The sequence below is a fragment of the Vanellus vanellus genome (assembly GCF_965231255.1).
Source record: "Vanellus vanellus genome assembly, chromosome: 14".
NCBI lineage: Eukaryota > Metazoa > Chordata > Aves > Charadriiformes > Charadriidae > Vanellus > Vanellus vanellus.
Window position 1 is genome coordinate 11,733,236 of NC_138919.1, and position 15,501 is coordinate 11,748,736.

Below are 15,501 nucleotides of genomic sequence, written 5' to 3' on the forward strand. Positions count from 1 at the left end.
AGCGATCGCGGGGGCTCCGGGAGGAGCTGACGTCAGGCGGCCCCTTAAATAGCAGCGCAGCCGCCTCTGCCCCGGCACTTCCCGCGGAGGCGAGAGCCGGAGCAGCCGCTGCCGCCGTCCGAGTGCCGCGCCGAGCCCAGCCCAGCCCAGCCCAGCCCAGCCCAGCCGCGCCCGCCGGGGATGGGAGCCGCGGCGGGGCCGCGGGGGCGCAGGGGCCGGGGCGGTGGGCGCAGCCCCCCGGGGCGGCCCGGCCGCTCCGCAGCGTAGCCGCGGGACATGCCGGAGCGGCCGCGCAGGGTGCGGGGCGCCGCCGCGGGGCACCGGGGGCAGCGGCGCGCCGGACCGGGCCGCGCCATGCCCGGCGGCGCGGCCCCATGGAGCCATGGCGCATAGGGCGCCGAGCGGGCGGGCCCCGGCTGCGGCTCCGGCTCCGTCCCGGCGGCTGGCGCGGAGGGTCCTCGTCCTTTTCACGCTGTCGCTCTCCTGCTCCTACCTCTGCTACAGCCTCCTCTGCTGCTGCGGCGGCCCCGCCGCCCCCCGCGCCCGCTGCGCGCCCGCCCGCAGCGCCGCCGCCGCCAAGAAACTTCTGCAGAAGTCGAGGCCGTGCGGGCGGCCGCCCCCCGCCGAGCCGCCGGGCAGCGCCGTGCCCGCCCGCCGCCCGCGGGAGCCCCCCGCCCCGCCGGCCGGTAGCCCCCCGGGGTCGGCCCGCCCGGGCGCCAAGCGCCTGCCGCAGGCCATCGTGGTGGGCGTCAAGAAGGGCGGCACCCGCGCCGTGCTGGAGTTCATCCGGGTGCACCCCGACGTGCGCGCCCTGGGCACCGAGCCCCACTTCTTCGACAGGAACTACGACCGCGGGCTGGAGTGGTACAGGTGAGGGCGGCGCTGCGGGACCGGCCCCCGCCCGCCCGGGCACCCCCTGCGCTGCCCGGGTATCCCCTGCCCTGCGCGGCCCGCGGGAGCGCCATCACCCGCGGCGCGGCCCCGACGGGTCCCCCCTGCGCTCTCCCCTGCCCTCCCGGCGCTCTCGGTGGGGGACTCGGGTCTCGGGTCCGCTCCCGCTGTCGCCGACGGTGCTGCCGCGTCCTTCGGCGCATCGGTGGGGCGGGAGCGGGCGGTCCGGTCCGCACGGGCGGGCGGCCTCGGGGTGCCGGCGGAGCCTGTCTCCCGGCCGCACTCGGGGAGTTTTCCCTCCTCCTGCAGTGCCGAACGCGGTCGGGGCCGGGCTGGCTCCGGGCAGGACAGCCGTGCCCCAGCCCTGCGCGGCTCATTCCCCCCCGGCCGTGGGAACATGGCTGCTGGAGCCCACGGCAGCGCCGCGGCCGCAACCGCCCGAGCCCCAGTCCTGCCGGGAACCGGCGCCGCAGCCGGGACAATAACAGGTTTCCCATCCCGTCCGAGGAAACAGTCGCCTGCGTGAAGGGGCCTCCAAAACGCGAGTGAATGACTAGCCCACGGGACGGCATGGCAACCCGCCCTGCAGCCCCACTGAGCGTGCCTCAGCATCCTTCTGCCATCAGGTTGCATATCTGGCTCTGCGGGAGGAACAGTCCCTGCTCTCCTCGGTCTTGTTTCTCTGAACTCAGATAAGTGTGGGTCTATCTGAGGTCTCTAATAATTTGCAGAGAACAGTGAGTGCATCTCCAGCAGGAGATGAGGCGATTTTAGTTTCAGAAAAGGCTTTTGTGAGGAGTTTGGGGTGCTCGCAGAAAGGCAGTGAGTACTGTGTGTGAGGGGGTCACGGTGCCCGTGGGCTCATCCCCTGCCTGTGGCCCCACACTCGGTGCTGTGGGCAGTTCAACCCCTGATGCCAACGGTGTCTGACCCAGTGTACAGGTTGTTGTTTCCCATTGTGGAGCGCAGCAGGAGCTCTGGGCTGCTCCCAGGCAGGGCTGTGGTGCTCATGCTGGGCATCGGCCTCAGGAGGCAGAGGAGGGTTCGGTCCATCTGCGAGCTCACAGCAGAGGGAAGGACGTCTGGTGCAGTCAGTGTGTCAGAGCGTTGTGGTGGGTGGTGGGAGGCAGCCTGTGGGGCCACGCACCAAGCTTGCCCCTCTGTCTCAGCAGCAGTTTTCCAGCAGCGATGTCCCCCGTTCCAGAGCGGGGCAGTGCTCGTTGGCTGCCACGCAGGTTGGGAGGCAGTGTGACATGGTGCTTGTTCCCAGCTTTGCTGGGGTCCTGGTTTGTCTCCTTGCTGGGCAGTCATGAGTCATGCCTGTGGTGTGAGGATGCCGATTTCTGACCGTGAGGGGGTCAGAGCTGCTCTGAGCAGCACCTGCCTGCTGGGCACTGGGCTGCTGCTCCGGCCCTTGGAGCTGCACCGGGGTCCCTGCTCAGGCACTGCCCGGGGAGGGCTGCCTGCAGATGTAGGCAGGTCGGCTGCTTTGTGTAGTACTCAGGTCACAGCAGATGCTGCAGCCAGGAACGTTCAGCTTCTTTTGTAACGGTACCGGTGGCAGGTGATGAGAGGGACAGGACAGGCACGGGTGGAGCTCGCTGCTGTTTCCCTGTCTTAAGGCTGTCCTGCAGCATGCCCAATTCCTCCCACCTTTGGAGAGCAGATGCAGCAGTGTCCTTCACCTGCTCTCGCCCCTCGGCAGGTCTGTCCTACCCCACATGCTTCCTCCCCTGCCATCAGACGCTGTCACCCATCCTGCATCGCCTAAAAGCAGACAGCTGGGAGCAGCCCTGCAATACAGGCGTGTAAGGACAGGAGCAATGGTGGTTTGTCTAAAGGGTGTCCAGAGTAGCAGGCAGGTGATGGAGCAGGACACGGGTCCTGGCTGAGCCCCTCGCTCAGAGGGGAGCTGTGCGTGCTCAGGGTCTGCCTGGGAAGCAGCCCCCTCCATCCTGAGCTGGTGTTCCCCCATGCAGCCCCCGGCCCTGCGAGCTCTCCAGGCTCTTGTGCTTTCCCTGCAAAGGGTCACTGCGGGGAGCCTGGGACTGGGAGCCTTGCGGGCAGTGCAGGACCAAACCTCGCGGTGCTGCTCCTGCAGAGGTGCTCGTGGCTCCTCGCAGGATGCCCGGAGCCACATGGCCCAGCCACAGCAGCACTTGCCAGCGCCTGGTCTGAAGGGAAGGGGCTAGATGCTGGGACAGACCCTGCCTGGGGCACATAGGGGCACCTGTGGGCACGCCGTGTGGTGCTGGTCCAGGAGGTGGGAGCCATGTCCCCCTCCCACACACACTTTAGCATTGAGGGGCTGCGGCAGTGAGGACGGAGCAGCTGACCTCTCGCCCTGAGCCATGGGATCCCCCATGTGAAGGGACTCCTCTGTGACCAGGAGGGATGCAGCCTGTGACAGCAAGCGGCAGTGGTGACAGGCAGCTGCCGAGCGAGGAGGGGGCAGCGATGGGAGCGCAGCTGGGTGAGCAGCATGCTGCCCGGGGCCTGGCTTTGCGTCTGAATCGATGGAAAGATCACACCGGAGCAGTGGAGCCTCCAAATTAGTTCAGCTAAAACAATTAAATGACACTTCCCTGGTTTTATTACTTTTTTTTTTTTTTAACCTCACAAATGTGCCAGAACTTAAGCACAGAGGCTGCTAATGTATAAAACGTGGAATTGATTTTCCTCCTCGCAAGTGGAGCAATTAAATGTGGAGCAGGTCTAACCCGCAGCGTGATGAGCTCCTGTCGCTCTGCCAAGAGGCCGGGGAGCAGGAGAGCAGGGTCCTGCCAACAGCCGTGTCCCGGCGAAGGGCAGAGCTGGTGCCATGAACAGCTGGCAGGGAAGGGCTGTCCCACTGGGACCCCGGAGCGAGCGGGAAGGCTGCTCCTGGCCAGAGCCGGAGGTTGTCCCCAGCTGCCAGCCAGGGTGAGGTGATGCTCGCGTGCTTGGGGAGCACTGTGGGGTCTCTGAAGGTAGCCCAGGGCACACAGCCCTTAGAAAGGCAAAGGCAGAGGCTTTCCCCATCATGAGCAGAGACTCCGCCTGCGGGAGCTGAGCGCTCAGTCCAGATCCATCCTCCCCATTTCATGCCCCAGTGGGGAGCCGAGCAGAGGGACCAAGTAGGTCTTCGATGCAGTTGAGAGCAGCGTGAGAGCTGAGCCCCTCTGATGCTCCGAAAACATCAGTTCCTGGTTTTCCGCGTTTTCCCCTGCCCTGGAGTTGGTCTGACGCGGAGGTGGCAGAACCAGCGGGAGGGGACGCTGCCTGATCCGCCTGTCCTTGCCGGCTCCAAATGTCGTGCTTGCTCGCAGCTGCTGTTTTCGTGGTGCCTCCCGTCTTGGCTCCTGCCGTCGCCCGGGGCAGCCTTGGCTCCCTCTGCTCGGGCAGAGAGCACACGGGGCAGAGCCAGACCCCCCTCTGCTCTCCCCCGCGCCAGACCACCGCCCAGGAGCTGCCTGCTCACCAACTTCAGGCCCAAAACACCCGTGCCGTTTCCAATTCCCATCAGCCTCTCTAATCCACCTCATTAGCTACAGATACACTACAGGAAAGGTATTTTTAGCACGATCTGTTTTAAGACAACTGAAACCAAACAGCCAGCTACTGGGGAATATCGATTCATTACCAATCCTGGACTAAATGTTCAATATAGAGCTTTTTCCTGCTGCAGGTAGTGTGTGCCAATAACCTTCAATATTTTCCAGAACACAGGGAAGACGCTGCCGCTTAATTTGCAGTTAACTTTGAGCAGTGATTCCAATCACAGCATCTCGGGGTGCAGTTTTCTTTCCCTAGGATTCACGGGTAACCCTGTCGGATGCTCCAGCGTTATTTTCACAGCGAGGGGCTTTTCCTAGCAGGTTTGGCTGCAGGCTGAGCCCGGCTCCTGCCCGGCAGGCTCCGCTGCGCCTCTGTCTGCAGGAGCCGAGCCAGGAGACAGGCGCTGGCACAGGGGAAAGCCCCGTCTGGCTCCCGCGTGGATCCACCTGCCCAAATCCTGTTCCAGGGAGGGCACTTGGGCCAAGCCTGGGCTTCCCCACATGCCTGTGTGACAGGTCCCTGGGGGCACCCACGCTGCTGGGGCTCAGCTCCGCGCTGCTTTTGGTTTCAGGGTGCTCCTAGGGCTGTGGCAGCACAAGGAGCACTGCCGGTCTCTGAGCGGTGGGCACCACGGCTGCCCCGGGAGAGCGGACCCCGCCAGCCGGGGAGCATCGCTGCGCCGTCCTCGCATCCCTGTGCCTGCGGGAGGGAGAGGAGGGAGCGGGCAAACCCGGCTCCTGCACTCCGCCTCATTAATTGCGCTCTGCTAATGGCCAGGTTGGCTCGCACACAAATGGGAGCCCATTATGCTTTGCCCAACGACACGGACTGTTTTGTGGGCTTGACTGACAGTGCATTTTGCTAAAGTTAATTAGTAAGAAGAGAGGAAGGCAGCAAGCTTCAAGGATGCTTTGAAATTTCCTTGACTTCAGAGAGTGCCCTGGCTCTGAGGAATGGGTACAAAACCTCCGGCAGAGACTTTTGTGCGAGGAGCTGCCCTGCAGGCAGTGCCTTCCCTGGTCACTGCCTTGCCTACGTCTGCCCGCAGGCAGCGGTCCTGCCCTGCCCTCCTCTGGGTGGCCCCAGGTGCTGCGGAGACCCTTGCTCAGGCTCCCCCTGCCAAGGCGCTGGGAGGAACGCAGGGAGGTAAATCCCCGCAGGGCGCCAGACCTTCAATATTAATGATGTGTGTTCTTGCTCTGTCTTCCGTGACCTTGTTTGTAAACGCCGCAATTTGTTCTAACCTTCGCTTCGGTAGCACAAAATCCAGCTCCTAACCTGGCGTGGCCGTGGGTGCAGATGCTCCACAAAGCTGAAAAGCGAAGGATGTCAGTCCCTGGTGACCTTGGGTGTCCATCGAGGTGCTGTCTGTGGTATCCGCCACATGGTGTCCAGCAGGACAGCAGCCACCCAGGCATGGGGCCAGCAGCACCTGGCCCTGGAGGCGGGAGACGGGTGTCCTGCAGCCCTGCATCCTCCTCACGATGAGGGCGTCACGTCCGCATCCCCGTCAGCAGGTGCGTTAGATGCGGCTGGAGTCGCCCTTTGTCAGCGCTGGCGTGTGACGTGGGGTCTGTGGGACCCGCCGCTGGGTCGGCGTGGTTTGGTGGTGGTGCCGGCACGTTGTCCCATCCCTTTGCGCGCTCCTGAGCACTGAAAGATCACCAAGCGGGCAACATGTCTTTGACACCAGGTTTTAATTGGGGAATCACTGCAGCAGCCGGGGCACAGTATGTGATTTATTTTTTTTTTTTAATGAATATTCACTTTTTAAAGTTTCACCTGTGGAAGGACTTGCCCTGGAAATGGGACAGGGGGAGACCCCAGCTTTTCTCTATGAGCCATGGGGCCTCACCCAGCGGCTGGCCTCATACTGGGCTGGGGTGCCTGCACTTGCGGGGGGGTATCTGCTCTGCCCCCGCCGTAGTGGCAGGGCCGGTGAGCTGTGCTCCATGAGCACTGCACTGGGAAGTCCTCACCTCCCGCTGCCTCCTGGCCACGCTCCCCTTGGCACTGGCCTTGGGCTTTGTGGGACCCTCCGTCGTTGGTGGACAGTTATTTAGGAAAAGGGGAGTTACATGTCAGCTCCTGTGCGTGAAGGGCGCTGGCAGTATGCCCTTTGGAAAAGATTTTTGTTGACTTAAAGGACACTGCAAATCTCTGGAGCATTTAAATGATTAAAAATGAATCAGCAACAAAGTTAATTACTGTGTTCACACTGCTTTTATGCATTGAAATGTCCCTCATTAGCTGTCTGTGAGCGCTGGTGTAAGTTCTTTGAACATAAACATTTATTAAAGGCAGCCGACCCATCATCAAATCTGAGGCTGCGTTAGCGTGGGGTGATGGCAGTGGGGACGCGGGACCAGGTCCGCCACGGTCGCTTGGGGTGGTGTTTCCCCAGGGTGGATGCGATGCATGTCTCTTGAACCACGTGTGCTGGGAGGTCGCGGTGAGTCCCCCCTGCTCCCGGGCCGGCCCTCTCCCCAGCCCCATTATTGTAGTGCCACCAGTCCTGGTGGGTCAGGGACGGGACACCGCAGCGGCGCTGGGGGATTCCCGTTTGCCCCGTGAACCCCTTGCAGTGGTCTTTCACTGCGAAGCACCAGCTGTGCAGCTCTCAGCCGGGGTGTCCCTGTGTCCTAGGCTGCAATGGCACTCGGCCGGTGAGAGTTTTTTTTATCTTCCTCACACCTCGGTTTCTGGCGTGCTTGACCCGGTTTTGCTTAAACCTCCGAGTAGCTTTGCTTGAGCTTTCATCTGCTGACACCGTCCGCAGTCCTGCTGAGCCCGGCAGCGCTTGTCTGCCAGGCCAGAGCCGGTGGGGGCTGTTGGCTCCGTGCACCCACGGCACAGCACGGCGTGGCACAGTCCCTCCGCAGCGGGCCGGGAGCTCGGGGCCGGGTGCTGACTCCCGTGCAGCAACCGCCTCCATTCTGCTGTTAACGGTGGGATTCTGCCTGGGGCTTCCCCTGCTCCTGCCCGGGCAGCGTGGTGGGCAGCCCTCCCGCACAGCTCCGGCCGGGGGTCGAGGGGCAGGCTGTGGTGTGGGGAGGGGACCTGTCACCGGGTCAGGCTGGAGTGGTCCCAGAGGACCATCCCGATGCCAGTCTATGCTCTTGGAAGAGTTTCTGTGCTTGTCTCCCAATGTGTTGAGCTGCAGCTGGAGATGTCTCGCAGCCCACCCTTCTCCCAGCGACCCTCGCCGCTGCCAACCACCCCGTGAGCCCCAGCCGGTCCGGCCCTGCCAGGAGGGTGGCAAACGGGTGCTTGCTTGTGCTGGAAGATCTTGGCTCCCAGCCTGGAGGGCTCCCCTCTCCCTGCCTGCGCGCAGGCAGCGTCCCCGCGTGCGGCCACCCAGCCCGCGACGTCAGCTGGAAGAGGGAAAGCGCACCACCCCCGTCACGAGAGCCAGCGCTTGGGATTTTTTTTTTTTTTTTTTTTTTTTTTTGCCAAATTAAACAGTTTGTTTTCATGCCGATGAGTGGATGGAGTCCAGGATTTACGCACACGTCAGTCTGTAGCCTCTGAGGAGAGCCCGGGATGCGCCCGCCGCTTCCTCGCACACAGCCAGCTGCAGCAGGCGAATGCTGACCCGGGAGCTGCCCCGCTCTCCCCCACGCTCCGCAAACTGGATGGAGGGACCGATGCTGTAACGGGATTATCGGATGGGCACTCTCCCCGCACATGCTTATCTGCAATATCTCAATCATCTGATGAATTTTTGTACAAATTCCTCCCTGGGAGAGTATTTCACGCATGTTCGACATCAAAGCAGCGCAGCCAGCGAGGGAGCGCATGTTTCTTTAATGTGGGAGCGTTGTAGGGGCTGCAGGGTGCCCAAAGGCAGATTATAAGAAAATTAATAATTCAGGTCTAGGAAAGGTGCCGGTGAGAAGTTAACTCCTTCAGGGTGAGGCGCTGCCTTTGCAGCGGCACAGCCGCAGCCGGGGTCGGGCTCTCCGCTGCTGCCGCCCCACAGCCATGGGGCCACGGGGGCTGCCCAAGGGCGTGCCGTGGGGCACAGTGACACCGGCTCAGCCACGTCAGGGGACCGCAGCTCTCCGGGGGTCGTGCCAGTGACTGGATGTACCCCGCGTGTATTCCCGCTCCAGTAACATGGGCAAACGCAACCTCTAAATCTGTGGGTTGGAAGGGAGCGTTAATGCCCATACCGAATGGCGCTGAAGGGCTTTAAGAATTGAGTAACTATAATGAAAATAATCTCTAATTCGAGAGGAATTAATGCTGTGTTTCCAGCCAGAATAATGCGTTCAGTGGGGGATTTGGATGGTGCCGGGGCCACCCCCGACTCTCCCCAGTACACCCAGCAGGTCCTGCTGTGTGGGAACCCCCAGCCCCAGGGGAGTGTTTGTACGGGCACCATCAATGTGCCCACAGCCGTGATGGGCTGTCCTGAGGGGAGCTGTGATGACCCCAGTAATTAAATGCCTCTGTTGGTCAGAGCGTTGGCCTTCTTGGCAAGAGCAATGAAGAGCAAACGAAGCGAAAAGCCTGTGGCTGCTGAATGGCGTCTGCGGGGAATGAAGTGTGAGCTGCGTCCCGCCGTTACTGCTGGAAGAGCTTCCGACACCTCCCGCCGAGGCTTGTCCCTCCTCGGGGACCCCTCCTGCGCATCCTGAGGCCGTGTCTGCGGTCCTGCAGCTGCGGGTGGGTGCGGGCAGCGGAACGGGCAGCGGCTCTCGCCTGGGCAGGGAGCCCGGGCTGGGGCAAAGCGCAGTGTCCTCCGCAGAGAGCAGCGGGGCTGGGGCAGCGCCGGGCATGTTCCTGACCCTCCCTCGTGGTTTTCTCTCCCAGGGAGCCGGGTTCAGGCCGGGGAGAGGCTGCTCTGCTCTCCACCCCACGGCACTGCTGCAAGACCAGAGTCTGCTCCGCTACGTCCTTAAAGATTTCTGTGCAGAGCAGCCCTGGTATTCACTCAGCATCAGCGTTTTTGACCTCCTCCATTTCTGCCGCATCACAGATTCCCATCACCAGGACACGGTGCGGATGGTTTGTGCACCGCTGCCGGGTGGAGAAAGCCTCGGTGTTTCTCCAGCCTGGCTGTGCTGATGGGGAGAGCACTGGCAGCAGCTGGTGTGACACCAGCGTTGGCAGCGGTGTCACCCTGTGGAGGAAGCTGGAGGGCTGGGGGCGAGCGAAGCAGCCCCGTGCTGCCTTCCCAGACCACCAAAGCCACCCCACGCCTCTCCTGCGACACAGGTGACCACCCAGCTCCACTGTCACGGGGGCACCTGTTATGTGGCAGGGTCATGATGGCAGCCACACTGTCCCGACCAAGCAGCACCATCCTCGTCCCTGGAGCTGGAGTAGGTGGCTACTGACCATCCCTCGGCAGCCAGCAGCTCCCCCAAGAACAGCAGGTTGGTGTCTCCCCTCTGCACCCGGCAAGTGCTCCAGGCGTTCATCCCCACCGGTGTTGCCAGTACATCACCGCTCACCGTCACCATGCTGGCATCAGCTCTGGCACGGCCCGGCAGCCGCTCGCTCAGCGTGCACTGGGAGCCGGTGCCGAGGCCGGCGGGGGATCTTTAGCGAAGCCACAAGCGCCCATGACAGGTCTCCTGCCTGAGCCCTGGCCGCGCGGCGCCGCGACTGGCTACCAAGAGCCTTCACACCTAAACACGCAACTCTTGGGCTTAAAACTATGTGACATGCCATTTGTATGCAAATAACTCTGTGAATGCAGAAGTCCAAAAATATCATTTTAAAGTCAACTGTAATTAAGTTTGCAATGCATTTCCCCACTCTCGCAGCTCTGGGGATCCCGCTGTTAGCGTAAAGATGAATGCCTGGATGACATTTCTCCCCCTTGCATGGTTTCACTGGTGATTTATTTATCTATTCGGGTTCCGTTTTGTTGTCTCAGCAGTCTTTGTTGTTCGGGAGCAGCAAACACTGGGAGTCCATTTAAAAAACAACAACTCTTGTCTCATTTCAGTAATTTACTATGCAGAGATTTTGTGTTTTTCACAATGGTTTAGAACCTGTAATTTCATTTTTTGAATACATGGACCTAATAGCTCACGTAATGAAAGTCTAACAAGGCTGAAGATGAGCCATTAATGAAACAGCAGTTTTATGATTCTCCACCAATATATTGTAATAGTGAATCACTTATAAAGCTGTCCCGCACTGATTTATGGTGAAACTTGTTTGTGATACAGAGATACAGCCGTGGTGCCTGCCGCTAAATTTGCATTTCCTGACAGTCATTAAACAATGGGAGTCGTAATCTGGATTTATGGGGTTTGAAGCGGAGCAGTGGGAAAGGCCAATTAAGCCGTGCCTGTGCTCAGGTACCTCTGTAAAACAGCACTTAATTTATGCTAGCTAATTAGTTTGTTCTCTTTCAAATGAGGAATCCGGTCAAGAGCGCGTGAGAGTGCGCGGGCTGGCTGCCGTGCTGCCCCAGGACAGGCGGCCCCCGACCCCGTACCGAGGGGGCAGCGGCCCAGCAGCTCTGGGGCCATGAGGGGCACGAGGACCACGTCCCTGTGCCAGCACCGGGGGAAGCGAGGCTGGCTTTGGCCATCGTCTCCTGTAGCTCCCCAGCAGCCTGGCACAGACCTCTGGGCACGTCTCTTTGGTATCTCTCCACGGGTCTCTTCCAGCTGCTCATCTGGTCCCCCTGGACCGCGGTCTCTTCGTGTCCCCACATCACCTTCACAGGGAGTGTCCTGGGTCCACCGGGGACCCGCCACCCTCAACACATGCTGCTGCCCTCCACGATGACGCGGGTCTCCCGTCACGGTTCCCTTGTCACGCAGGAGGTTGTGGGCTGCTGGTGTGTCTCCTCCCAGTTAGGTCTTTCATTGGGTTTCTCTCTACAGAGCAAGCCCCAAAGCTGGTGGCTGTGGACCTTGTTTTAGGGACCCTGCAGGGACCGCTGGTTTCCCTGGAGGTGTCTGGTGTCTGTCACCGGGCTGATGCCGCTCTTGGAAACAGCCGTGTTGCAGCGTGGCCGTGGCGCTTGTGCAGGGTTTAGCCCATGAATAAATCAGTGCCTCTCTCTCTCCAGCTGAATTGCTGCAGACAGGGTTGCTGATGTTTGCTTTCCCTGACTGCTTCTGTCCCCAGGCCTCGCTGGCTTCCCCAGACATCCGGAGCTCCCAGTCCATTAACGTGACCTACCAGCTCCTCCAGGTGCAGCGGGAGAGGACTGACTCGGGGACGCCCCCCCCCCCCGCTCCCTGGGGTCCCTGTGGCCGGGCTGCCCGCGGGCTCTCGGGCAGCCGGTGTGCTGCCCTGTGCCAGGCATGTGCGGGCGCCTCACATTAGACATGTGGGCTCTGTTTTAAGAAAAATAAACATTCCTGGGGGCAGTTTTCACACTTCTCCATAGAACTCTCCCCAGGCAGCGCCTGACTGTGCCTCTCAGCCTGTGTTTTGCTGCACAGCTGAATCCCAATCAGTGAGTTTATGAACACGAGACACCAACTTGTGCCGCAAAGTGGAAAAAGTGATGGATGCTTCTGAGCAGTGAATGTAATTGCGATAGAAGGTGCCCTTCTAGCCTGCGCCCGCCTCTCCCCGAGGGGCTGGGGCAGGAGGGCAGTGGCCCTGAGGCAGGCGCCCGGCTCACCGCGGTGCTGCTGCCGGAGAGCTCCGGTGTGCCCAGAGCTATCGTGGCAGCAGCTCCCTGCCCGCTCCCTGCCCGCTCCAGCCAGGGGACCTGCGGCGCCATGAATCTGGCTGCGATGGATTTGATAGTTTACTCTAGTAATACAAGACCAATTTATAAATCTTTCCATCCCATTAGTTTTTATTTGATTTGGATGTTCACATGTCAAAGCAAATGATTTAATTAGTGCTAAGCTGGGCTGCAGGGATGTTACATTATCCCCGGGTCTGGTGCTCCCTCCCTCGCCCTGCAGCCTGGCTCCCTGTGCCAGAAACAGACGGGTGTACGCAGGACGCTGTCTCGTTGCCCTTGAGCCTCATCAAGCCACGGCGGGGTGCGTGATACGCTCATGGGCATGAGCCCCGTGCTTCAGGGCGGCCCCTCACTCCCGGTTCCTGCTGGAGGAGCAGCACAGCACCTGCGGATGCAGCCATCGTTCCCCATGACTTCTCATGGTGGTGGCATCTCACAGCCACCACGCTCCTGCATCCCGGCCCCGGCAGCCTTTGCCATCCCTGGGCACAAGGGTTGCGTGCAGGCAGCGCTGATTTCCTGCCCGCCTCCAGGATGAAGGCAGGAGGAGGAGGGGGCTGCCCTCTTGCTGGGTGCCGGTGGCCGGCACACGCCGGGGCTGGCACCCTCCTCTGCCCTGGCTCTGCGCTGGCGGCGGTGCCGGGCGGCACCGTGGGAGCCGGGGTGCCCCGTAATGCAATTGGGGAGGAGAGACGCCGCGTAATTGCAGTAATTGCGGAAGGAGCCGCTGTAATTTCTTTTGCAGATGGCAACTGGTGTAGGAACGGGGGATGAAAGGCTGAGCACAGGCTCCGGCAGAAGCTGTCTGCTGGGTAACGCGCCCGTGCCAGTGACTGGGGTGGGTGGCAGGACCCCCCTCCCGGCTGCAAGCTGAGCTCAGGCACTTTCCTTACATTCATAATGACTTTACCACTGATGGGGACAGAGCAGCCCCAGCTGCTGCACAGCCCCGAGGTCCCCGGTAGTCTGTCTGAGCCCTTGCCCTCCATCCTGCCCGGCTCTGCCCTCTCTGGGAGCCGAGCATCTCCGCTTGCTGCTGTGCCAGCGGGGCCGCCGGTGCCCCCATCCTCTGCACAGGGGACCCCTGGGGCTGGGACAGCCCCTGGAGCCAGCTGTGGCCCAGGACCTTCTGCAGCGCTGCAGGAGGGAACTGTGCCTGCCTTGTCCTGCCTTGTCCTGCCTTGTCCTGCTGGGAGGGGACACCCCACCAGCCCCACGCTGGGGACACCGCCTCCCGGTGCTGCGCCTGGCCCGGCTCCTTCCTCACCATCACCTTCTGCTTCGCTTGCAGGAGCCTGATGCCGCGAACGCTTGACAGCCAGATCACAGTGGAGAAGACCCCCAGCTACTTTGTCACCAAGGAGGCACCACGGCGGATCTTCAACATGTCCCGGGACACCAAGCTGATTGTGGTGGTGAGGAACCCGGTCACCCGGGCCATCTCGGACTACACACAGACGCTCTCCAAGAAGCCGGACATCCCCACCTTTGAGGGGCTATCCTTCCGCAACCGCAGCCTGGGGCTGGTGGACACGTCCTGGAACGCCATCCGCATTGGGATGTACGCCGTGCACCTGGAGAGCTGGCTCCAGTACTTCCCTCTCTCCCAGATCCACTTTGTCAGCGGGGAGAAGCTGATCACGGACCCAGCCGGGGAGATGGGCAAAGTCCAGGACTTCCTGGGCATCAAACGGGTTATCACGGACAAGCACTTCTACTTCAACAAGACAAAAGGCTTTCCTTGCCTGAAAAAGTCGGAGAGCAGTGGCTTGCCTCGCTGCCTGGGCAAGTCCAAAGGCAGGACTCATGTGCAGATAGACCCTGAGGTGATCGAGCAGCTTCGGGACTTTTATAGACCATATAATATCAAATTCTATGAAACAGTCGGGCAGGACTTCAGGTGGGAATAAGCGTCTGGGAGCAGAGCTGCGGTGACGTGAGGCTGCAGTCTTCCATGAGGGGGGCCCAGGAGGGCTGGAGCCAGGACCCCCAGGCCAGCCTGTCCTTCCCAGAATCCATGAGCAGAGGCGGGCGAGGGGCTTCCCCGGCCCTTGGGAGGCCAGCGTGCTCCAGGGCGAGCCGAGGTGGGGGAAGACACAGAGTCCCGCCGCAGCCACTGAGGGATGCGTGCCCAGCAGGCACTGCCCGTCCCAGCAGGTCAGCAGTGCCGTGGCTCGCTCCGTGGGGTCCCATTTGCTTTTACTGCCACGTGGTCACCGGGGCCACGGTGATGGCCCCATCCTGCAGCCTACGTGCAGGCTGCTCCAAGGCACATCCCTCCTCTGTGTCCCAAAGCAAACGGGCGCTCCCGGAGACTCCCGCGACCACGAGCAGTGGCTGTGGGGCTGTCTCTGTGGGGCCATGTCCCACCACGGTGCTGGGGCGGGCAGAGCTCCGGCCGCTCCGCTTTGCCTTTCGTCACTTAAGCGCAGTGTGTAACCATGAGGACAGTGAGATGTATCTGCTTGAAAAAGAAGTCTATGAAAAATGTTGTACCGATACTTTGTCCTGTGAATAAAGCACAGAATCCTGCTGTTACGGGTACTTTAGTGGCACTAGTTTCCTTGTTCAGCATGTGATCCCTTTGTGTAAATAAAAGCGGCTACCACCGGTCCGTATGCATGGGCTTTTCTTAGGGCAAGGCTGGGCAGCCCTGTGCTGCACCGCTGCCCGCGCAGTGCTGCCGGGGGCCACGCAGAGCCCCCCCTGTGCCCGCGGGTCAGGCGAGGTGGCAGGCGTGGGGCTCGGGCAGGGCAGCCGGTGAGCCCGGCACGGCAAGGAGGGTACCTGTGGCACAGCCCTTCACAGGAGTGACGGCACCGCTCGGGAGTGTCAGAGGACCCCGGGGTTAATGCCGCCTCCTGCCAGGCGCGGGGGTGGACGACAGGCGGCATTAGATGCAAGCAGCAGTAATTTATGGTTGAACTTAATGGGCTGTTCTGTAGGAGCCAACAATTACACTGAGATGTCAAGTGCTGCGCGCTTTGCTAGATGCCCCCCCCCCGGCCTGCGCACGGCTCCCATCGCAGCGGTCACGGTCGTCCTTTGATTTACCTCCCCGGCGGCTGCAGCCGGCCCCGGCGGAGGTGCTGCACCACGGGCAGGCGGTGCAGGCAGGGACAGGCAGCCGGGAGAGTCGCCCTCCCCTCCCGCCCTGCCTCAGCTGCATGAAGCAGAGCAGCCGCTGCAGCAGCCGCAGCCGGGCACTGGGGACGTGCCCTGCGGTGCATGTGCACCGGGCAGGTCCCACCGGGCAGCCGCAGCGTGACCGTGCCGGCCGGGAGCTGGGAGTTGCTGCACCGTCTCCAAGCAAGGCTGGAGCAGATCCCCACACACCTGCCCGCCAGCCCTGGTCCCTGTTTGTCCCTGCAGGATGGTTCCTGGTCCCCACCGTC

The 15,501-nt window shown here is 61.7% G+C and overlaps 1 protein-coding gene across 1 annotated transcript; it reads left to right on the plus strand.

The window, feature by feature from the left end:
- Positions 1-382: 382 nt before the first annotated feature.
- On the plus strand, positions 383-14,016 carry HS3ST2 (heparan sulfate-glucosamine 3-sulfotransferase 2; the record flags this gene model as incomplete). The annotated part of the gene is made up of 2 exons (XM_082490654.1): positions 383-870; positions 13,398-14,016. The coding sequence occupies 2 exons, from the start codon at positions 383-385 to the stop codon at positions 14,014-14,016; spliced, it is 1,107 nt and encodes a 368-aa protein (XP_082346780.1).
- Between the last annotated feature and the right edge of the window lie 1,485 nt (positions 14,017-15,501).